Genomic DNA, 24,788 nt, shown 5'->3' with positions numbered 1-24,788 from the left:
GAACACTGTATATCGTCTTTCTGCACTGCAACATGTCACCTCTGTGAGGTGAGGTGAACACCCGGAGAGGTGAAGTCCTTACCCGATCACCTTTCTGTCCCTTTGATCCAGACAAACCAGCACTACCAGGCTCTCCCTAATAGACAGGAAAAAACATATTAAAAACATATAAACGTGTGTGTGTGTGTGTGTGTGTGTGTGTGTACTCACAGGGTCGCCTCTGACTCCAGGTAATCCCTGCAAGCCCTATAATAAAATAGTATATATAATAAAAGTCCATTTTGGTTACAAACTACATATGATTTATTCCTGATATCTAATGTTAAAGATATCTCAAAGACAGGGTCAACCATAAATTAAGCTTTTTTTAAATCAAGAATAAAAAAAATATTACTATTATTATTATTATTTTACATTTTTTTACACATAAAAACAGTCAAACAATAAAAAGCACAGGCAGACAGACAGACAGACAGACAAAAGGAGAGAGACAGGCATGCAGAAAGAGAGACAGACAGGCAGGCAGACACAAAGAGAGAGAGAGAGAGAGAGAGAGAGACATATAGACACAAAGAGAGACAGACAAACATGCATTAAGGGAGACAGACAGGCAGGCAGACAAAACGACAGACAGAATGAGAGACAGACAGACGTGCAGTAAGAGAGACAGACAAGCAGGCAGACAAAAAGAGAGAGAGAGAGAGAGAGAGAGAGACAGACATATAGACACAAAGAGAGACAGACATGCAGTAAGAGAGCTAGACAAGCAGGCAGGCAGACAAAAAGAGACAGACAGACATGCAGTAAGAGAGACAGACAAGCAGACAGACAAAAAGAGAGAGAGAGAGAGGGACAGACATATAGACACAAAAAGAGACAGACAGACATGCAGTAAGAGACAGACAAGCAGACAGACAAAAAGAGAGAGAGAGAGAGGGACAGACATATAGACACAAAAAGAGACAGACAGACATGCAGTAAGAGAGACAACCACAGACAGACAGGCAGACAGAATTGTATTTTTCCTTTAATATATATTTTTCTTAATTGATGTTGAAAATAACCGTGAGGGCTCTGCATAGCTCTTCGGGTTACTTACAGGCGGTCCAGCAGCACCGGGGGTCCCTGAACGACCGGGAACGCCTGGATTCCCCTGCAACCCTGGAACCCCCTGTCAACAAAAACAAAAACAAGACAAAGAGAATTATCTGGATTATGATTCGGAATGAATTTAAAGTGTGTACACAGGTGTGTATGCTGTGTGTGTTTTGTGGAAAAGTGAGAAACGGATTGACTTCTTTTATGGGAAACATAAATTAAAGTGACAGGGGCATGATCTTTGACCCCAAATTCCTAGAACCTGGAATAGGTGAAGAGAAGAATTTCGCTGTACTTTAATCTACGTGTGATACGCGCTCTTCTAAATGGCATGACGTAAAGCCGAATATCAGCGAAGCTTAACCTGTCAGTGTGCAGGTGACGCCCCACGTGTTCAATCTGAGACAGCAGGTCATCATGAAAGTCTTTTTGATTTTTTTTTTTCCAAATATATTATCACATTGGGAAAAAAAATGCATCTCTATTTAACGCAGGGATTCCTAAACTTTTTGAGCAAACGACCCCAAAGGGATATCATGAGATTTTCTGTGATTTTTTAAATAATTAAAAAAAAATTTTTTATCACAAAAACCTGCTATTTTTAACAGGGGTGTGAATACTTTTACATCCACTGTAAATCCGTATTGAATACATGTTTCCGTATATATATTCCTGCGTCCGTTTTCTGTTGTTCCAGTCTCTCGATGTTGTCGAGGCACTAGTTGAGGTAGAAGAACGGAGAAAAGAATCTTTTTTTGTTTCCTTATAAAGTGCGTGTGCATAAGTAGACGTAACGCTAGAGAGGCAAAAGTTAACAAGCTACCAACAGACACTCACGCTTTCTCCTTTTTCTCCTCTTAATGACGGTCCTGCAGGACCAGCGGGTCCCTCGGGTCCCCTGGGGCCCTCACGACCAGGTGTGCCATCACGACCCTGACACACACACACACACACACACACACACTTACGTTTATTAAATCATGAAAGCAGAAAATCATAAAAATGACAATATTAGAACATCTTTCTGTAACTCCCAGAAAGGAAATGATAAATAGCTTTGATTAACTCACAGGGTCTCCTTTCCTCCCGGGCAATCCGTCACTGCCTCTCTCACCCTGAACATAAATTCAATAACATCGTTTGTGGAACAAGTTGAATATGTTCTCTTTTAACTTTTTAAAAAAATAAAAATTGTTTCTCGGAGTAACAAAAACACCGTAGACGTTTACGGTGGTTCAAAAGAATTGAAATCTCATCATTTATATACAACTCACCGAGTATTTTATTAGGAACACCTGCACATCTACTCGTCCGTACGGTTATCTAATCAGCCGATCGTATAGCAGCAGTGCAACACGCAGTGAAATCACGCGGATACGGGCCAACAGCTCCGAGTGATGTTCGACCATCAATCATCAGAATGGGAGGAAATATGAGATCTCAGCTACAACGGAAGAAGACCACGTCGGGTTTCACTTCTGTCTGCACTGGGCACAGGCTCACCAAAACTGTACAGTTAACTGGAAGTCCTGGACATCTCGATTTCTGGTCAGAATTTGGCACCAAGAGCATTAATCCATGGACCTAACGTGCCTTGTGTGAACAGTCCAGGCTGGTGGAGGTGGTGTAATGGTGTGAGGAATGATTTCTTGGCACACTTTGGGCCCGTTAATAGCAATCAATCAGCCTATTTGAGTATCGTTGCTGACCGTGTTCATCCCTTCATGGCCACAATTTACCAACTTCTAATGGCTACTTCCAGCATGATATTCCTTGACTGGATCTGAATCCAGTAGAACAGCTTTGGGATGTCGTAGAAGGGAGATTCAGAGCATGAAAGTACACCTGGAAAATCTGCAGGAATTGCGTGATGCAGCCATGAGGTCAGTATGGACCCGAATCTTAAAGAAATGTTCCCGGCATCTTCCGGAATTCATGCCACGAAGAACTGAGGCTGTTTTGAGAACGACGGGGGGAGGCCCTACTCAGTATTACTATAGTGTTCCGAATAAAGTGCTCAACAACATCATCAACACTGCAATAAAGTCTCAACCACATTATTACACACACTCATTACCTTCTGGCCCGGTTCCCCTTTCAGACCCTTTAAAAAAAGAAGAAGTTAACAACAATCACAACAGGATAGAAATGACAGACATCATGGCTTTATATCTTTGTGTGTGTGTGTGTGTGTGTGTGTGTGCGTGTGTGGGTGTGTGTGTGTGGTCACTTACCTGTGGGCACTGAACAGTACAACCTCCTGAAGTTCCAGGATCCTATACCAAAATACAGAAACAAAATCTAAATTAAATGTTCAAATGAAACAGGCCTACTTTGTGTCTGGGTGTTTGTTTTTTTTTTTTTCTGCATGCGTTCGAGTGCATCATCTGGACACCTGTTGCAGTGCATTATGGGATTTCAAGAGTGCACCGGAAGTTCCTCACAATTCTTTTAAGGATGATTATAAAACGGAAAAAGTCACTAATTATTGACCTTATTCTGAATAAGACAATATCGTGATTAAGGTGTTTACATGAGTCGCTTTTAGAATACTCCTTTCATGCTCCCGTTTTACGTGTTATAGAACATAGATCGATTAACAGCACACGTCATTACGTCACCGTGCCACGCCGTCCGACGTTCCCGCCAGAATTTCATGTATCGACGTACAGTTGGTCTTCGTTATGGGACCGTATACAGTTTTGAGTGTTTTTATTTTTCATTTTACGAACGCTTCAAGTGCAGTTAATTATTTGTCGTGCTGTACGTGCAAATAGACGACTGCTTGAAGCCGTGGGCTGCGTCCCAAACCGCGTACTTACTGAAATACATGTATTTCTCCTACTATATAGCAGGTAAGTACGCGGTTTGGGACGCAGCCGTGCTCTCTTGTTTGCCGTCAAACGGTCGAGCGCTGCCGTGTGTGTACGTGTCCTGTCGCACAATGCGGTGAAAACTCCCACACGACGTTAATAGCGTGATTAAGGTGTGTACATGTCTGTAACGCACGTCCATAATGCGACTAAAACAGGAGTACTCCACACGTCTTAATTCCATTTGTGTTTACTTCGAGTATGACTTTAATCGGATTAAGGTCATCGATAATCGCTGTTTACATGCGAGTTTCTTAATCAGAGTATCGTCTTAATCGGGTTCATATCGGATTATCGTCGTCCGAGTAAACGTACCGACTGCATATGTGAAAGCACCATACAAGATATCAGCTTACGGGTAAATAGGGAAGTTGTACTTTATTGATCTCTCAGAAACACTGACACAGCGAGTACGAGAGAGAGAAAGAGAGAGAGAGAAAGAGAGAGAGAGAGAGAGAGGGAATGAATGCAGAGGGTGTCTAACCGGTACAACAGTTCCTCTTGCGAGGCCACAGAGCAGCTCTGCAAGTTCAGGTTGGAGTCTGTAGAGATCATCAGCATCCCGAGCCTGCAGCAGATTCTGAGTGCTGCTGTCTGTAACCGACAGCAGAAGCTCCTCCGAGTTCGCGCGCCCGACTCCAACGGCCAGCACCGCCACACCTGAGACATAAGAACATAACCGAGTATTAAACAGGGACAATTTAATGGACAATTTGGATTGACGAATCAATTAACAAGGCAGCAACTGAAACGAATCAGGGTATAGAATATGAAACCATCGCAGCGGTATCGTCGAATATCGCATCACAATAGTGTAGTATTACGTGGTACACCCTGAGATTGACACTCCCGGTATTAAACCATATTGGGGGTTAAGGAATTTACATTTGTTTGTTTTTTTCTTTTTAAGCAAAGATTTTATCAGTGCTTCCATATTAAACTGTCCCAAAACGGGCTCAAAAGACAAGGGGACGTCAAGTCACAGACATCAGTTCCACTGAAGAACCCACAACAGCACAGATATGCAAATCATGCCGTCTGTGAGGAAGCTGAAGCTTGGGCGTCACTGGACCTTTCAACAGGATAACGATCCCAAGCACACCTCAGATTCCACCAAGGCTCGGTTGTAGAAGAAGTCCTGGAAGATTCTACAGGGCCGTCACAGTCACCTGACTGGAACCCCATTGAAAATCTCTGGTGGGATTTGAAGAAGGCGGTCGCAGCACGCAAACCCAAGAATATTACCGAACTGGACGCCGTTGCTCACGAGGAACGGGAGAAGATTCTGCCAAAAGCTTTTCTTTTTAAGTGGACCTGGGTGATGTAGAGCCCAGAAACATCTGTCTACAGAACCTGCACGCTAACTAGCCTGCTAGCTAGCTAACTTATCTAATGTTAGTGAGAAACTTGACCCACCAGAATCCCGAAGTGCAGTCGCAGGACGCCGGATATCATCTTCAGATTTCCTATCAGCGATGATGACGACCACGCCCGGAACACCAGGCCTTCGACCCGCACTCGCACTCAACAGGAACTGTCGCGTGAACGTCAAGGCCTGACCTAAACGCACACAAACAGAAAAGAAAAAAAGGCATTTTACTTTACAGAGTTCTGCCAATGAAAATCCACACAGTGAGGGTCATGGATATTTCAGGCAAGAAGGGTTGTTTGTATTCCCCCCCCAAACACACCTATATTACTTCCTGGTCTGTCAGTAAATGGGGTGGAGACAATCTCCCTCAGGAGGGTTTCGCTGTTGCTATGCCGACTGAGGAGGAAGCGCACTCTGGGTTCAGCACCGTAGACCACCACCGCCACCTGGAGGAAGAAAGCAGTAGACGCAGCAGCGTAGTTAGAGACCACTTTACCTCGTGGTAACATGTGCACGTGCTCCAGAGTGGGTCAACTCGAAACTTTTAAAATATATATATATATTAATGAGTCTATTACACGACAGAGTGAAGATTAGCGCTACATCTTTCATGTGTGCATGACATAAACCTCAGGAAGTCAAAAGTACTGGATTTATAACACTTTTTGTTTTTAAATCAAAGTTTCAGATTTCTCCATTCACTCATATTTAGTGAGCGCTCGATGACGGTGGACCTGGATGTTATCCTGAGAACACGTTTTTATTCGTTTCCCCCAAACGAAATGAATAGCATCACAGTGGCGCATGGATCAATCCCGAGTTTCACACGGCCTCCCCGTGTCTGTGTGGGTTTCCTCCCAGCTAGACTGCATCCCAGAATCTTTTCGCCGTTTATGCTCACAACATAGGGTAGAACATACTGTGACACCCTACTGGGGTTTTACATATCGTCAGACCCACCTGTGAGTCCTGGGCTCCGATGGAGGTGAGAGATCCAGCAGCGCTCGCAAGCAGGGACAAAACAGGCTCCTCTAAAGCGGAGCGATCACGAGTGGCGGGGACCAGGAACACCACGTCCAAACGCCCGTTCACACACACTGAGAGAGAGAGAGAGAGAGAGAGAGAGAGAGGCAGAAAATAACATGGGGCTCACTCAACAACTCTTGAATCAATTATTATCATCATAAATAAATCATTATTATCACCCAGTCCAAATCTTTCAAGAATCAGTCAATCTTTCAATACTAAAATAAATAAAAATTTGGACTGACAATAAAACACATCTGGATATCTGGATAAAAATTCCCTCAGTTCCTGCTTCGCTATTTAAACCCGCAGCACTGTTCATTCTGGATTCTGATTGGTCAGAAGGTGTCGATTCATTTTCCATAACGGCAGCTCTGACACTAGTTCCATCTGCAGATCACGGCTTTACAACGGATGCTCTCCTTCCTGAAAACTACTTTCCTGTAATTCTGGAAAGTTACAGCTTCACCTCTGAATGCTACGACGCACCGACACTGGAGACTCCTTCCATACACGTTAAATAAACCTCACCTCACAGAAAACACCATTAAATCATCAACGGTTAGTGTAACTTTTTAACGCCGTGCCAGCATTAAGGGCTACATTCGTGTCAGGAGCAAGGTTATAAATAAAATAAACAAACAAACAAACAAACAAGCACACAAAAGACTAAACAGGCATACAAACAAACACAATTAGATAAGAGATATTTAAATTATGGAAATAAAATAATAAAATAATAAAGTAATAGTATAAAATGTTACATACCGATCAAGTTACAAATCTTTATGAGTCGGTTGAGCGGTTATTATAGAAAATTAATCAACAGCTTCTGACTGGAAGATCCGATTTGAGAATTCAACACCACAAAAATATTATTATTATTAGTAGTAGTAGTAGTAGTAGTAGTGATAGTAGTAGACGTATGTGTGTTACATTTTTATTCGAATCTTACCTTACTTCTACATTCGTTCATTATCCTATTGGTCAAACTTTAAAAGTGGGAATTTTCGCTCGCTGACTGACTGATTATTGAACCACACCTGCACAGGAGTTGCCCCATGCACTAGGTGGCAGCGTACACCTAAAACACTGAGCAGAAATCTGAGGATAAACTCGTTCGAAGTCGCATTTGATTCAGTACCTACCGCTCGGCCGTTGATACGGTACGTACTGTTCAGTATACGTGCGTAGTATGAATACAATCCGGACGTACTACATCCGCCACGTCGGCATGGTCATGTGACCTACGACGATGACCTACGACCTACGCCGTTTTTTGATTCTGACAGCTCTTCCGCACCAGTCCCGGTGCCTTATGGGATAGCTCAGTGTGCACTGCAGTATTTTATGAATACTGAGAATTCAGACATACTGGTACTGCTTTCCACCAGCTGCATAGTACGGTAGTGGGGCTATTCGGACGCAGCATCAGAGTGGGAACTTTTTTCTACCTAGAAATTCAATCTACCAACGCGTATCAATCGCCTGACTGAATATGGTGATTAAAAAAGTAACTCCAAAGCGAACAAGTGTAAGACGTAGATGATTCAAATAAATATAAATAAAAGCGTGTAACCTGTGCGCTCTTCCACGACAGCCTCTGGGCCAGGGTAATCGTAGAAGACAGGCTGCACGGTGAAACTGTACCGACGGCCCAGTCTCAGATTCGTCACACGGAACGAGCTAGTCGTGTCGGGGAGAGTGAGCGACTGGATGCTACCTGGGTCTGAAAACAACAAACAGCTGTTACACACGCTCGAACGCCATTTAGAGCTGCCTCGAAAAGCTTCACGTCTCACCTCTTTCATCCTGCCATCGCAGTACGTATCCAGTGGCACCTGATAACGGGCTCCATGCCAGCAGTACAGAATTCTGGGTAATGTCTACCACCCTGAGGTCGGTTATAGGCTGCTGTGGAGCTGAGAGATTGACATGTACACACACACACACACACACACACACGGGTATATTAGTGTAAGAACAGGGTGTGAGTGACGTGTGAAATGTGTGTTTCGCTCAGTACCAGTGGACTGTGTGATGGTGACAGGTTGACCTTCTCTGCCACTCGACACGGCAGCCAGCCGGATGGTGTAACTCAGGCCAGGACGGAGTCTTTCCAGCGTGTACGAGGTCACACTTCCATCGATCAGAGAACTCGATTCAGTTTCACCTAAGAAGAGCAAGCGGACGTACTTTAAGGAAACGGAACACTACAGGTGACCCGGGTGAACAGGCTTTGCCAGTCTACTGCCGTTATTCTTACAAGTACTTTTATTTATCGATTTATTTTGTATTTCTAACCTGCATTTATTTATGCAAACGAGGCTTCATCTAAGTAAACATTATGTATAAATACGCATGCTTTATAAAAAGCAAAAATCTAGTGACGTTAGTATTTGAAACGTTTATTTATTTGTGAAATGACACTTTGCTACAATGTAAAGTAGTGAGTGTACAGCGTAACAGTACTGTGTAACAGTGTAAATTTGCTGTCCCCTCAAAATAACTCAACACACAGCCATAACCGTCTAACACAGTCTAAACCGCTGGCAACAAAAGTGAGTACACCCCTAACTGAAAATGTCCAAATTGGGCCCAATTAGCCATTTTCCCTCTCCGGTGTCATGTGACTTGTTAGTGTTACGAGGTCTCAGGTGTGAATGGGGAGCAGGTGTGTTAAATTTGTGTCATCGCTCTCACACTCCCTCATACTGGTCACTGGAAGTTCAACATGGCACCTCATGGCAAAGAACTCTCTGAGGATCTGAAAAAAAGAATTGTTGCTCTACATAATGATGGCCTAGGCTATAAGAAGATTGCCAAGACCCTGACACTGAGCTGCAGCACGGTGGCCAAGACCATACAGCGGTTTAACAGGACAGGTTCCGCTCAGAACAGGCCTCGCTTGTTATACATATATATATATATATATATAGTGACACATCTGAATCGGCGTATTCGTTTTAAACACACCCCTTTTCACAGCTCAGTGGTTAAGTCGCTGGACGTCTCGTCGGAAGGTCGTGAGTTCCCAGCACTGGGGGCCTGCCACTGCAAGGCCCTTAACCCTCAACTGCACAGTTGTATAACTGAGATAAATGCATCTCGCTCTGAATAAGGGTGCGTAAATGCGAATGTAAACATAAAGCTGTAAACGTTTACCTTCTGAGGAGCTCCAGTAGATCCTGTATCCCTCGGCACCTCTCACCGCTCTCCAAACTATACGCAGTGATCCCGGAGCTACCTGTTCGACACGCACTCCCTGCGGTCGTTCCACATACACCGGCCCTGAAACACACGCATCGTCACAATCATATCTGTTACCACGTCAGCAGCTGTGCACGTGGACATGATGTACGCAGACTGACCTGTGGTGACCTTGACAGAAACCGGAGGTCCTTCTCTGTTCTGGACCAGAGCCATGACCTGAATGTCGTACTGAGCTCCTCCTTCCAGCTGCCTCAGATCCACTGATGTGATATTGCCGCCGACCAGCTGAGACCGCTCCTGTCCGCCTACACACCCCGACACACATCGGATCAACCACAGGTTTATCACTGATACAAGTGCAAACTGCAGAATCCAGCTTGGTCCGAGAAAAACACGTACTGGTACCGGCATGGCTCCGATACAAACATCGGGTACCATGTGACATAATCCGAGTGTATGTTATCGTGGTAATCGATAGACAACACGAAACGGCGGCGACGTGGCTGTATTTCACCACTGACAATCGAAACACGGCAGAATGTTAATTGTGTTACTGTGAAAATATCACTAGGAGGAACTACAGCGTCTATCTACAATACGACTAACCTGATAAAACATCGCAAACACGAACACTAGCTACTACCCTGTTATTAAGGTATTTCACTGAAATGTTCCTGTACTAGAGTTTCATAAAGAAAATAAGTGCATTAACAACTCAAATGGAAAGCCTTTAGCACACACACACACACACACACACACACACACACACAAACAGGGCGTATTACATTAGTGGATCGTCTTCATTGATAGTTAGCTCGATCACTCACCGTCAGATCTCTTCCATATCACCCTGTACGCTGTTGCCCCCTGAACTCCAACCCAGCTGATCCTTACCACCTCCCCTCGGGACTCGTGGTGTAAGTTAGTAACAGGTCCGACCACGACCTCTTCTGTAACTGAGGACAGGAAAGAGCAGAGTTCGTGTTCGACCACACGTCAACATTTTTTTTTATCACGAAAAAAGCGACGATATCCGTTTCGACACATTATATGTTTATTTAAAAAAAAAAAAAAAAACAGGACGCAAACACTCTAGACAAGTATTCGATATTTTCCACAAACGTACAAACAACTGTGTTTGCTTGGAACATTTCCCTATTAAAACCTGACCGCTTGAGAACAAACGTTGCATCCATATTGTGAATCGGTAAGAATCCTGACTTCTACGCAGCCGCTTAAGTCGATGTTCTGTGCGATGTTCTTCACGCAAATCTCCAAGGTTGCCAGATATTTCTCGAGTAGAAGTATCGGAAGCGGTGTTTTTCAAAAGCGTCTGATAGAAGATGCGGACTGAATATGGAAATAGTGTCGTTTTTCTTTGCGGTCATGTAATACTGTCGATGAATTCAAAAAGAAAACTCCACTTAGACGATGGCGAGCATCGCAGTAAATCTAAAAGTAATTCTAGTATATTGGCTAGCATATATACAACTCGCATATCTAGCAGTAATTATCACATTAATCGCTGCAAACGTAGTTTAATTTAACAATATGGATTCATTATTCGCCGGATTATTATATAGCACTTGATCAGATATAATAAGGTATATAAATACAATAAATATAATATTAAATACGGATGTGAGCAACTTCAGTATTAAATCCTCGTTGTGCATGCTTAACTCTGAATACAGCGCTGTATCTTCTACTCTGATGTGTAATTAGAGATATGTGTGTTTGGGTGTGTTTGTACCTGTCCTGGTGCTCTGGGTGGCAGCTGGTCCCTCACGGGAGCCAATCAGAGCAGAGACAGATATTCTGTAGGCGGAGCCTTGCTGTAACCCGCTGATGGTGTAGGACGTGACTCCGGAAGATACGATCTGAGAGTCTTCTGTTCCTGCAGGTAGAAAAGGCAGAGCGCTCGAGACGAATCCAGTACGAGTACTAAATACGTTCGGTACAAATTTCCCACGGTGACCTCGTTTCCTGCCTACCGTCATTACGCTGCCAGGCGATTTTGTATCCCGTTGCTCTGGATACGGGATCCCAAGATATGCGGATCCGCGTGGAACCAACGTCAAGAAACTGTAGACCTGTGACTGTCCCGACGTAGCCGTTTGTCCTGGTGGAGAGAGTCACCACGTCTCCGAACTGACTGCCAGCCATAGCAGCCACGCCCACAATGACAGATTCATCGGGCTGTAGTCGTTCTATAGTGTAGGCAGTGATGTCTGCACCGAGCTCGCGGAACTGCTCCGGATCTGAATTAGAGAGAGAGAGAGAGAGAGAGAGAGACAGAGAGAGAGGAGAATAAATCAAAATAATTGAGCATTTCAGCATCTTCAAAGTGGACACTCTTTTTCGCCTAGAATTTCCAGAAATGTATTCTTGGCGTTTTCTCGACCGATTTCTTGAGGAATTTCCCTGAGATGCTTTTAAAACAATATTAAAGGAGTTCACACCGACGCTGGACTCTTTTATATAAATATATATATATATATATATATATATATATATATATTCAGTGTATATTTCATATACTTACTATTGCCTTGTTTCCAGGTGACTCTGTAACCTGTAGCCTCACTGACCACACTCCACGTGATCCGGATCCGTCGACTGTTCACGTTCACTAAACGCAGGTTCGTCACTTTGCTCGGAACTCGCGCTGTCGTAAAGTCTGTTACGGAAACACGTCAGGCGGGAACTGCGATTATTCATGCGTTCATCGACCGATCCGTCACTACGTTTCTCGACACCTCTTCTCTGCACACCTATATATACAGTACATCGCCCTCCTCTGCATTCGGCACAGTAAAAGTAAATATACACATGTTTATGGAACTGGGGTTACTATTTGAAGACTTTAAAGGATTTAAAACAGACAAAATACTTTTACAAACGTGGGGTTTTCGCAAAACTATAGACTGCGATAAAACAAACCAGAGAACAGCTCGACTTTCAAGCTATCTCAGTGGTTCTCAACCTGGGGGGGAGGGGCGGAGAGATCGGAAGGGGGTGCAGATTCCCTCCCACGTTCCCTCTGCCTCTGTATTGTCTGTATGAACAGATTATAGATTAGGTGTATATATACATATATTTTATACCACATGACAGGGGAGGCTTGGGGGTTGCAAAAGATTGAGAACCTCTGAGCGATCTGAATCCCCATGGCAACAATTATTATACATTTGCAACAATTACTTCTACAGGCTATTGTAGTTTTTTTTTTTTTTTTGATTCAAAACCTCTACTGATTGTCAAATATTTCTGCCAGTACAAACATCCACCGATGGCTGGAACCGAAGATGACGGCAGGTCTGCAGGACGTTCATTCGTTCCAGTGGTTCTGGAGTCTACAACGGAAGCCGTTCGTGTGAAGTGGGAAGATACGCTCTGGATAGGATTTTAGTTGATCACCATACAACATACGTTCGCACGCTTATTCACACATATGGGGAAATTTAAAGCCACCGATCCACCTACCGGCATGTTTTTAGGAGGTGGAAGGAACCTAGAAAATCCAGAGGAAACCTACGCGAACATACGAAGAACGTGTGAAGATCTCTACACAGAGAGCAACCTGGGATCAGGATCGAACCCTGGACTTAAATACATAGTGTTGCTTGGTATACGGGTAAAAGTGAGACACAAAAGCTACTCGTGGACTGCGCAGAAGCCTCATACCCATTTTCTTTTTTTTTAAGTTTTATCTTTTTTTGTATTTCCATTTCATATTAAAAAATATATATATATATATATCATTAGATGAAATTTGTTGACAAAACTACTCACAGCTAGCAACGCAAAGATAAACAGAGTGGCAAAAGCGATGAATAAAAACAACAAAGCATCGACCTTTTTTTTTTTTTTTTTTATGCCCAGCTGCATGCTTATTCTCTGAGCTTGGACCAAGACATCTGTTCTCGGGTTTAAAAGTCAAAGAAATGCAGAAGATGGAAAACTCCACACCACATGTTTGTTTATGCAGGGCGCTTCATCCTGTTTACCCGCCGTAATGTTACACGACTAAACACACACAAGCAGACAGACAAGTAAGCAAACACACACACACACACACACACACACACACACACACCTGGTGTGATGTAGATGGTTGCCGGAGGTCCCTCACTGTAGCCCACCGAGGCAGTCACACTCACAGAGTAAGACACACTTCCTGTAAGGTCACGGAGGTCAAACGTCGTCTGATTTCCATAAACGACACGTTTTACCTCCGACCCAGCTGGACAGAAAGATACGACACAGCATCAACACACACACACACACACACACACACACACGACGAAAAGTTCACACACAGAACCGGGAAACCTCATTAATAAAAGATCTTTGGCTGTATTCATTCAAACGTATATTAATTATTAATATTCCTAATGTGAAATAATTAACAGTTATGATCCTGCAATGTGTGCTAGTGATGTTATTGTTCATTTTTAATAGCAATGTTGATGTTAAGTAAGACAGCCATTAGGAAGGATAGTTTAAGTTTTTCAGACGATTTGGGATTAATTAATACATGAATATTAATAGCAATTTGAATACGAATAATTTAATAAAAATGAATAGCTGGAATAATCATTTGAAAGCAGGACCAAAGGGGTGGGGTGGGGGGGGGTGGGGGGGGGGCGCGTGGCTGGGGTATGTGGAACATTGCTATGTGGCAAGGTTATTAATTAATGTATTCCCCAAAAACACAAGCCCCCTATTCCCGTACAGGATTTACATCTGTGCCGAATTTTGTGTTTCCGCTTCAAAGAAATTGCGACCTGTGAAAACCAAAACGAATCCTTTGCGCCTTTTTATCCTGACTGAGTTTTATACGTAAGACCCCAAAGATTTCGCTCCTAAGACGAACATTCTGAAATAGAATTTCACGGATACATAGGAAATCAAACACATTAAAGCAAACCGTGTTGTGTAAAACGTGTCCTTACACTCCGTGTTGAGGATAAGGATGTTGTACTGCGTCGCCCCGGCGACCCCGGTCCACGCCAGCCGTACGGTGCGTCCTACTATCTCCACCACTCGCAGGTTGGTGATTCTTCCAACCAGAGGCAACGCTACGCACAGCATTCACACCGTAAACAACTCACGTGCAGTTATAAATCTGACACATCTGCTTCATGCTCCACATCATCATGCCTGACAGATCATCTTACAGTACCCATGCAGGTCGAAAACAGGGCTGTGAACAATTCCTCTCAAGTGTCCATTTTTATTCATTAAAAAAAATCTGTAACATTTATAATATCATATCAGCTGCTTCAAGTTATTTAAAAATTTTTCAAATTTAATAAAAAAAAAGATGATGATTACGATGTCTCAGAAAAGCATATTGTGACATAACTTCTCTCATATGACCCCGCCCTATACACTACACTCTAGATGAGCAGCACTCATGTCGTCCTGCGAGCTAGTTAGTTAACTAGCATTTATCTTCAGTTAACTAGCATTTATCTTCAGTTAACTAGCATATATCATTAGTTAACTAGCATTTATCTTCAGTTAACTAGCATTTATCTTCAGTTAACTAGCATTTATCATTAGTTAACTAGCATTTATCTTCAGTTAACTAGCATTTATCTGTAGTTAACTAGCATTTATCTTCAGTTAACTAGCATTTATCTTCAGTTAACTAGCATTTATCATTAGTTAACTAGCATTTATCTTCAGTTAACTAGCATTTATCTGTAGTTAACTAGCATTTATCTGTAGTTAACTAGCATTTATCTTCAGTTAACTAGCATTTATTATTAGTCAACTAGCATTTATCTGTAGTTTACTAGCATTTATCTTCAGTTAACTAGCATTTATCATTAGTTAACTAGCATTTATCTGTAGTTTACTAGCATTTATCTTCAGTTAACTAGCATTTATCATTAGTTAACTAGCATTTATCTTCAGTTATCTAGCATTTATCTTCAGTTAACTAGCATTTATCATTAGTTAGCTAGCATTTATCTTCAGTTAACTAGCATTTATCTTTAGTTTACTAGCATTTATCTTCAGTTAACTAGCATTTATCATTAGTTAACTAGCATTTATCTTTAGTTAATGAGAATTTATCTGTAGTTAACTAGCATTTATCTTCAGTTAACTAGCATTTATCTTTAGCTAACTAGCATTTATCTTTAGTTAATGAGAATTTATCTGTAGTTAACTAGCATGTATCTTTAGTTAACTAGCATTTATCTTTAGTTAATGAGAATTTATCTGTAGTTAACTAGCATTTATCTGTAGTTAACTAGCATTTATCTTTAGCTAACTAGCATTTATCTTTAGTTAACGAGAATTTATCTTTAGTTAACTAGCATTTATCTTTAGTTAACTAGCATTTATCTTTAGTTAACAGTCACTCGTTCCCTTCTCAGTCTCTCTTTTTTCTCTTTCTTGAAGATAACAGGACGAAAAAGCGTTGAAAAACGGTCACTACTGTAAGAGCTACCGTTATAGAAAATGAATAAAATTTAATTAGCATTAAAACATCAGACAATTAAGATTTGAGTATTTAATAATGCCATGGTGTCAGGTTAGATATTAAAAACATTATTATTCTACAGGGACTGTTTAAGTGGTTTAAAATACCACGTCCAGGGGTGTTTAAAAAAGCTTAAAGTCTAAATGTTATTGGCACATTTTTAGGGGTTTGTTTGTTTTTTTGACCTGGTGTGGGCTCCTCCCGTCCATCGTACAGCGTGTACAGAGTTATGATGTAATCGGTGCTCGGCTGAAGACCTTTAATCTCATATCTTGTGGTACTCTGGGGGAAGGTCTGTGTTTGAACCCTGCTACCTGTGGATAGACAACAAGGAGGACCATTTCAGGTACTGCGTCATTGTGGGTAGTCATCAAAAGATCCATACCTGAATCCTGAAGAAAACAAAAAAAACAATCATGCTTGTTTTGAATAACACAACTGTTACTGAATTGACTCGTTCAGGAAGCCACGCCCACTTTGGTTCTTTGGTATTCGACTATAAAGGTTTCAACGACAAGGATGAAAGATGAGTTATTTATAGGCCTGGTCACAATATCTAGTCACAATTGTTGGAGGATATATCGTCCCAGAAATAACTGCGATAAACGATATTATTGTCATTTTACGACCATTTCATGCCGCTGATATAATGATAATATAACAGCATAATAATGCAAGTTCACCCTTTCGAAGAGCGACGATCTTTTAATACTTATGAATATTCAGTCATTCTACCGTTCGGCCTAGTGCACTTGTGCGTTCGTGTCATTTAGTGCAGAAGCAGGTTGTAATATTAGGTTTACGTTGTGTGTGTAGAAGTCTGATTAATCTCGTATTTGTGTATAGGAAGCGCCTGGGTGAGTGAATTAACCCGCTAGTAAAGCGCTTCACTTTACCGCTGTTCATTCGCTCTTCAGCTTCAGCTCACTCGCTGAACTCAAGGTCGAAGTGACCTTCCCGAGTTCCTTCCCCAATCGAGCAGTTTCTATGTTGGAGGTCGGGAACTACGAGTGACGACCTCTAGTCAAATGCAGTATGTCTGAATACGACCGTAATTGATCACAGATATACTGTGTGTGTATATATATATATTTATTTATTTATTTATTTCTCTATGTGTGAGTGAGTAAGTAATTCAGGGATGTAAACTGTGTGCCAATGAAGATATCGTGCAGTGTATATATAAAGCTTGTGCGCATGTGTGTGTATGTGTGTGTGACTCACTCGCTCCCTCTTTCTTCCACTCCACCCGATAGCCCTTGGCTGCTGCTATGAAGTTCCAGGTCAGCAGGATGCTGGAGGGTCCGGTTGTAACAGCTCTCAGAACCTGCTGCTCCGCTCGCTCTAAAGTCCAAACACATTACGAATGTCTGAGTCTTTTTTTACCCTCAGACACACGTTCACACGCATCCCGTCTGTGACTCAGATGTTTAACAGTGACTCTGTTTTAGTGAGTCGCGAGACAGTGAGTCAGACTCTGAATCAGAACGGCCACTCTGTAGCACAAAAGCCACGGTTCGGTTGGGTCTGATATCATTTCCATGCAACGAGGCAAAGCCATTTCTTACGCGCCGTTTTATCCTAATAACACACAAATGTTTTCTTCATATGAATGAGAACAAACATATGATTTGGCATTTCCATTCCCATCTAAAATGAAAGCAAAGAAGAGGAATAATCTTGACTGTAGATTAAAGACGAGATGCTGATGATAATAATGCAGATAATCAAGATAAGGCGCTTTTTTTCAAGTTCTTAAACATTTTGTTGCTAGTGAGAATCAGGATCCACTAATTATGACCAAATGATCCCTGTGTGTGTGTGTGTGTGTGTGTGTGTGTGTGTGTGTGTGTGTGTGTGTGTGCGTGTGTACCTATCTTAAAGCGTGCATTTGCTGCTGGCCCTTCTGTTTCTCCATTATACAGAGCAATGACTGTGACGATGTATTCCGTGTCTGGTCGCAGATTCACCAGGGTGTGAGCCTTACTGTCACCGCTCACCTCTACAGTCTCTATATCACTTCCTGCAACACACAGACAGAGAAGGAATGAAAGGATGAGAGAGAGGGAGAGAGAGGGAGAATGAGAGAGAGAGAGATAGAGAGGGAGAATGAGAAAGAGAGAGAGGGAGAATGTGAGAGAGAGAGAGAGGGAGAATGAGAGAGAGAGAATGAGAGGGAGAGAGAGAGAGAGGGAGAATGAGAGAGAGAGGGAGAATGAGAGAGAGAGGGAGAGGGAGAATGAGAGAGAGAGGGAGAATGAGAGAGAGAGGGAGAATGAGAGAGAGAGGGAGAATGAGAAAGAGAGAGAGGGAGAATGAGAGGGAGAGAGAGAGAGAGGGAGAATGAGAGAGAGGGAGAGAGAGAGGGAGAATGAGAGAGAGAGGGAGAATGAGAGAGAGAGAGAGATAGAGAGGGAGAATGAGAGAGAGAGAGGGAGAATGAGAGAGAGAGGGAGAATGAGAGAGAGAGAGAGAGAATGAGAGAGAGAGAGAGAGGGAGAATGAGAGAGAGAGAGAGAGAGAGAGAGAATGAGAGGGAGAGAGAGAGAGAGGGAGAATGAGAGAGAGAGAGGGAGAGAGAGAGAGAGAGAGAGAGGGAGAATGAGAGGGAGAGAGAGAGAGAGGGAGAATGAGAGAGAGAGAGGGAGAGAGAAAGAGAGGGGGAGAATGAGAGAGAGAGAAAGAAAACAGGAAATGCAGAATAAAAGTGATACTCCAGCAATTTTCTCTTGAGAAACTGCCCTTAGGCAATACGAATATATTATCCGGATTCGAACGGGGTCCTAAACGTATCTGAATACAGATCCGAACAGTAGGTGAGTAGTTTTTTTTGTTTTTTTTAAAGTAGCTTTCAGGCATAAAGCTAGAATTGAATATACACTACCAGTCAAAAGTTTAGACACACTCATCCTTTATTTATTTTTATTATTATTTTCCCACATTTTATAATAATAACAACGTCATCAAAACTCTGGAGTAACACAAATGGAACTATGGGAATTATGTTGTGATAAAAAAAAAAAATCTTAAATAAATCAAAATAATTTCATATTTTAGCATCTTCAAAGTCGACGGCCTTTTCGACTAGAATTTACAGAAATGTATTCTTGGCGTTTTCTCGAGCGATTTCTTGAGGAATTTCCCTGAGATGATTTTTCATACAGTATTAAAGGAGTTCACACCGACGCCGGACTCTCATCACCTGCTTTTCGGAAAAAAAAATTTTTTTTAAAAGTTTAAAAAAATATATTTTTTGTAAATAAAATGTGAGTTTTCTAATGAAAGAAACAAATACGACGGCACGATTATATTTTTGTCCACTCAGTCGGGTGTCCACAAACTTTTGACCGGTAGTGATACAAATACACTGTATTCACAACCTACTAAAAACATAGTGGATGAGCAACCCAGGACAAGATAACGCTGGTGAAAGTTTCTGATTTGTAGTATATATCTCCAACGTGTAGACATATATGCAGAACCTGGCAACCCTGGTCACAGAAAATTAACAAACATTATACACACGCGAGGTTTTAACCTGACTCAACGATGCAGTGATGCAGACCACACACTGTGGAAAGAGCTGCATATCTCTCTCTGGTGGTTCTCCAAAAACTATCATTTCATTCATTTTTGTTTTGTAAATAACTAATAACAAAAAAAACCCGCGCTGTACGTTCATCGCGTGTGTTTTTCGTCATTCTTCGACGAGCGATTCTCTATCCGTGTTAAAAGAACGTCGTACGGTCGTTCTAATTGACTCGCGGAAACACTGTGAGATCGGGACGGTCAGCTTTGCTTCCTCGGTCACATTAGATAAGAGATAGAAAGCGTCCCAGAACGTTCTAGATGGCGTCTGATTCAGGAAGTGAATGATTGAATGATATCGACACGTTTGTTGTTAGAATGTGTGAATGAATTTGTCGATCTTCGTTTTCCAGCCCTGTTTTTTTTTCCAGTGTTTACGGGGTTTATAAATAAATAAATAAATAAATAAATAAATAAATAAATAAACGTTCCAGCATAGACCACACCCAATCCTGGTTTAAATCCGAATCCAAAAACAGATTACACCTGCATTACACCTGCATTAGACCTGAGCCTGGACTCCACAGGTTTTCCGCTAACGTCTCTGTTTTACCAAATACAGTTTAATCAAAGCACATCAGATGGATCGATGTACCAGAGTCACTTGCGACCTTCTCTGAATGATCTTATGTCATTTTTTAAATTCTTTTTCCCGCTGTGATTCTTGTGTGCTATCAGTTCCGTCACTTTTATTTCTTTCTACGTGTTATTTTATTCTGACTGGCAGCCGTGTTGCTTCTGTGTGTTGTTTCTGTAATCGCTGTTTGTATACGACGAGTCTATCAGTGAGTGTTCCTGTGCAGATCGGCTCCTTGAGGAGATGTCGATGTAGAGACTCGGACACGCCCTTCTTTTATACAATTCTGAATATTCATGACCTTTGAGAAACTGTCCTATCGTGTTGTAAACCTCACTATGAAGGAGCGCTGTCTCCGCTGATCAGCGTTACACGTAGGAAGAATAAACCTCTCTCATTTCGATCTGAATAGGGAAGATTCTCCGAGTGCAGCTAGGTTACGCTCCTAACACGGTTTCGCCCCGAAACCCATTTGTTAGTGTGTTTGAAGGCTCACCTATAAACGGGCCCCAGACCAGTCTGTATCCTCGGGCGCCATTCACTCCTTTCCAACGCACTTCAACACTGCTGTTTGAGCTTGTGACAACAGAGAGCTGCTGAACTCCTTGTAAACGCACTACACACACACACACACACACACACACACACATGCATAAATAAAAGAGAAATGAATCAGCAGGACATCATAGTTTATCATTATGTATGATGTACAATACTTAAATCATTGTGATTATCCTTCACTTCTTTACTTTATGCCACTCATAGCTTGACAGATTAGCTGTGAAAAACCCCCCTGAGATGATATGAGGAAGAAACCTTGAGAGGAACCGGACTCAGAAGGGAACCCGTCCTCATCTGGGTAACGACGGATAGCGTGAAAGTAAAGGAAAGCTCGTTATGGTTTTTATATGAAGTCTGTTTGTTGAACTAGTCCACTGTTCACTAAAGGAGACCTGAGTGTAAAACTGCATGTGGTAATTGCAGTCCCAAGGCCATCGCAGCAACCGTAGTCCCAGCAACCACAGCGAGAACGTCCATGTGGAATTGAGGTCCAAAACCATTTCCATGGTACTTCAAGCGGTACCGTCCTCAGCGATCTCCAGACTGTAGTCTCCAGTTGATGAGAGCGCCATCCAGAGGTAGGGCATCAGGATAAATCAGGCAGGTCCGGAGAGCAGAAAGGGTCAGGATCACTGGCATCTCAATATGGCAGACATGCTGATGTATTGCAGCAGCTTGCAACAGTCCAATCATCTACTGTCTAGAGCGTATGCACTGTATGTACGTGTTCGCGTGTGTGTGTGTGCGTACTCACGTGTGCTGGCCGTGAGCGTCGTGGGTGCGACGTTGTCACGAGGGAAGAGAGGATACAGGTTGATAATGTATTCGGTGTCCGCCTGTAGACCGTCCAGCGTGAGAGAAGTTGCGTCCGCCCCAAGCGTCTGCTCCCGCAGCAAGGACGCGGGCTCGCCTAAACGTAAAATCAGATCGGATTGCTATTACAAACCTTTATTTAAAAAAAAAAAAAAGAGCGAAATAAAAAAGCAGCAGGATTTTATTCCTCCGTGAAAAAAAGGTGTTTCTTCTAATGCTTGCCGTCGTCTCATTCATATATCGTCTTATAAACGTCTTATAAAGATTTACATCATCTCTTGCTTTTATGTCACAGCGTATCAAATTTTACAGCAAAGAAAATCAACACTAGTACTTTCTTCAGTCCGCAATTTCTATCCCCGTTTTCTTTTTCTAGGTAAAAGTAAGGGCTTGTTCTCAAAGGCGGTGGTGTAGACGCTATTGAAAAAACTACTCGATAATAATCTACAAGAGAGATCTGGCAACCCTGGAGGTATGACCTACATGCAGGTGATTTGCATAGTCTGAACAGGGATATAAAAATATACGAAAACTATAAACCAGTAAAAATATTGACGCCAAAACCAGGCGTAAATTAGCAGCATGCATGTTGCTTGAGGTTGTACAGGCAGCGTTGCCAGGTGCATGATTACGCTGTTGGCAACAGTAGCTAGGGAGCCTAAGAAAGCAAAGTTGAGCTTGGTCTATGGGTGGGAGGGGCTTACTATCTCTCCCCTGTCAATCACAGCAGCACTAGGCAATCATGATAGTCTGTGAGCTCATGTGTGTGGAAGAGTGTGTAGCGCTTTAATCAGAGTTTGTTACGCCGCCCTGTGATGCAGCACGAGCGGCAGTTTTTGAAAAGGCTTCACGTGTCTCACGCGTTCGGCAGCTGTTGTATAAGAGCTGGTGGGAGGGATTTAGCAGGAGGAAAATGGGCGAAGGAGGAAAAAAAAAAAGAGATAATTTCACTACCATGGTGAAAGCACTGTTCAGGGAAACTATGTGGTTTAATATTGTTTGTCAAATGCGATGCTTCTGTCAGAGATCTGGCAACCATGGTCAGTCAGTCACATTAAACCGGACATTTGCGACTCGGACAATTTTCCAAGTGGTACAGAAATTGAAGTTGAGCACAAGAAATTATTACTGTTATTATTATTATTATTATTATTATTCAAATGGCCTGTCAGACAGATAAAAGCCCTCTACAGTTACTCGTTCTAATGCCAGAGACGTTACGTAATAACAAGTTCATTTATTAACACGTCTTTGTTCCTGAACATGCCCTGCATTTTTTTTAAAATGTTATGCCTCAAGCTGCTCTGGGTTGACTGTTTCATCACTTCGCATAAACCACAATTTGCACCTCAAGCAGAATATTTACTAGATGGTCCCTGGTGCATTCTGAGGTTCCAGATACACTGCGAGTGCACTCTGCAGCTACATCACCTGCTACTATACATACATAAAAACATACATCTGGCCTTGACAGCACGAAAAAAAAGAAAAAAAAATTGCATCCTCTAACATTTTTTAGTGACAGACGATCAAAGCCGTGCTGAGACGGGCGGGAGTGGGATAAAACCTCGCAGGTACAGACATGAAGAATGAGTCCTGCACTTCCACCAGAACCGTGCTGCAGGATTTCACCCTAACGGCACATTTACACTGAGAGAAACAGCATCGTGCTCGAGTGACAGACACCCGGACCCGCTCAGACACTTCTCAACACGTATATAAAACCCCACAGACCTGACTAAATATAGAGACACACCTAAATCTGACCTGTGAAGATCTGCCAACTCAAACACTACTGGCAACAGACGGATAATCCTCCTTAGCAACACTATTCACTGCACAACAAAAGCACTCATAGTTGTTAGACGGTTCAATGACTTCCTGGATATTTTAATACAAAAATGTTTACTCAAAGAAAACTGAAGTACATAAAGGGTCATATTCAGAGTTAAAGACTATGAAGAATATCGGGGGGTGCGGGGAGCGGAGGGGACGCGGGGGGGAGGGGGGGGGCGACGACGACGGACACACTCTCACCTCTCTCTACGTCTGCTCTGTTCAGTGAGGGGCCGAGACCCGGAGATTTAACAGCGTCATGGACAACCAGACGCGCCCTTCGTCCCGATTTACATCGTACATATGCGAAAGTTTTTAGAGCGCAAGTCGAACGTAATGCGACATGTTTTACATGTAAAATAGCCCTCGTTATTACAGCCTAATTCTCTTGTTCAGAGTAGTTCTAGTGTTCACACGTTTTTGATCATTCATGGTCCATACCTGTCTGTTATATACTTGTATAAAGGTCATAGAAGTTATTTTTTAAAAAAATCATAAAAGTTATGAAAAGTAATTTAAAAAACTACAAAAACACAAAAGAAAAAATATCTATCTATCTAGCAAAAAAATATAGATTTGGTATATATATATATATATATATATGTGTGTGTACCTAAACTATATGGGGGGTGGGGGGGTGCCACATGATAGGGGAGGCTTGTGGGGGGGGCTTTAGTAACAAAAGGTTGAGAACGTCTGTGCTACAATATACATCCAACTTACCTTTTCCGTAAGTATGTGTGTGTGTGTGTGTGTGTGTGTGTGTGTGTGTGTGTGTGTGTATTACCTATGGGTCCATATGTAATCCTGTATCCCTGTATGGAGCCAGATGGAGGGTCCCATGCCAGAGCTAAAGTAAAGAACCCGGCCTGTACCAACCGCAGTGTGGCCACGCCCTGCACGGACCCTGAGAATGAGGAATTGTATATTAAACAGTGTATTACGTCTTTATAAGCACTCTCTCTTGTAGCTGTATTTGTGCTATTATTAGTTCAAGCATGGGCATGTATGTCAGGGTGTGCATGTTCTCCAGATTCCTCTCACTAGTTCGAGCCTTGGCAGACACCGACTCGCCCACGCTGTTGGGGTACTGGGCGATCACCGACACTAAATAGTCTGTTCCTGAGCGCAGATCCCGTGCCAAGTAGGCCTGCTGACTGGCTGGCACCGTCTCCTGAGAGTCGGAGAAACATTTTTGACACGATTAGGATATACGGCGTCACCGAGTAACGTTTGTTTTCTGCGCACCTGTGATTAGATCAGACTCTTCTAATCGACGTTCACAGAAATGTGAAATCTGCGTAGACATAAAGATTGACACGCTCCTCG

General features: G+C 42.5%; 1 protein-coding gene across 1 annotated transcript in view; it reads right to left on the bottom strand.

Annotated features, from left to right (window-relative positions):
• The window catches only part of col7a1 (collagen, type VII, alpha 1), an 88,419-nt gene that overhangs the window by 50,863 nt on the left and 12,768 nt on the right, over window positions 1–24,788 (bottom strand). The window contains exons 8-36 of the mRNA XM_053635879.1: window positions 24,504–24,633; window positions 24,247–24,366; window positions 21,565–21,720; window positions 20,746–20,865; window positions 17,958–18,107; window positions 17,309–17,428; window positions 16,270–16,398; window positions 14,541–14,666; window positions 13,682–13,828; window positions 12,128–12,262; window positions 11,577–11,843; window positions 11,336–11,479; window positions 10,410–10,538; window positions 9,741–9,887; window positions 9,535–9,660; window positions 8,396–8,542; window positions 8,172–8,291; window positions 7,949–8,098; window positions 6,304–6,440; window positions 5,663–5,789; window positions 5,388–5,531; window positions 4,456–4,631; window positions 3,333–3,374; window positions 3,176–3,202; window positions 2,169–2,213; window positions 1,936–2,031; window positions 1,100–1,171; window positions 211–246; window positions 83–136 (exon numbers count right to left, since the gene is read on the bottom strand). Of these exons, the coding sequence (XP_053491854.1) occupies window positions 83–136; window positions 211–246; window positions 1,100–1,171; window positions 1,936–2,031; window positions 2,169–2,213; window positions 3,176–3,202; window positions 3,333–3,374; window positions 4,456–4,631; window positions 5,388–5,531; window positions 5,663–5,789; window positions 6,304–6,440; window positions 7,949–8,098; window positions 8,172–8,291; window positions 8,396–8,542; window positions 9,535–9,660; window positions 9,741–9,887; window positions 10,410–10,538; window positions 11,336–11,479; window positions 11,577–11,843; window positions 12,128–12,262; window positions 13,682–13,828; window positions 14,541–14,666; window positions 16,270–16,398; window positions 17,309–17,428; window positions 17,958–18,107; window positions 20,746–20,865; window positions 21,565–21,720; window positions 24,247–24,366; window positions 24,504–24,633 (3,519 nt within the window). The remainder of the gene's footprint in view (window positions 1–82; window positions 137–210; window positions 247–1,099; window positions 1,172–1,935; window positions 2,032–2,168; window positions 2,214–3,175; window positions 3,203–3,332; window positions 3,375–4,455; window positions 4,632–5,387; window positions 5,532–5,662; window positions 5,790–6,303; window positions 6,441–7,948; window positions 8,099–8,171; window positions 8,292–8,395; window positions 8,543–9,534; window positions 9,661–9,740; window positions 9,888–10,409; window positions 10,539–11,335; window positions 11,480–11,576; window positions 11,844–12,127; window positions 12,263–13,681; window positions 13,829–14,540; window positions 14,667–16,269; window positions 16,399–17,308; window positions 17,429–17,957; window positions 18,108–20,745; window positions 20,866–21,564; window positions 21,721–24,246; window positions 24,367–24,503; window positions 24,634–24,788) is intronic.

This window comes from Ictalurus furcatus, chromosome 11, assembly GCF_023375685.1.
Source record: "Ictalurus furcatus strain D&B chromosome 11, Billie_1.0, whole genome shotgun sequence".
NCBI classification, from domain to species: Eukaryota; Metazoa; Chordata; class Actinopteri; order Siluriformes; family Ictaluridae; genus Ictalurus; species Ictalurus furcatus.
The sequence above is the reverse complement of the archived record's forward strand: the minus strand, read 5'-3'. Positions and strand labels throughout refer to the sequence as shown.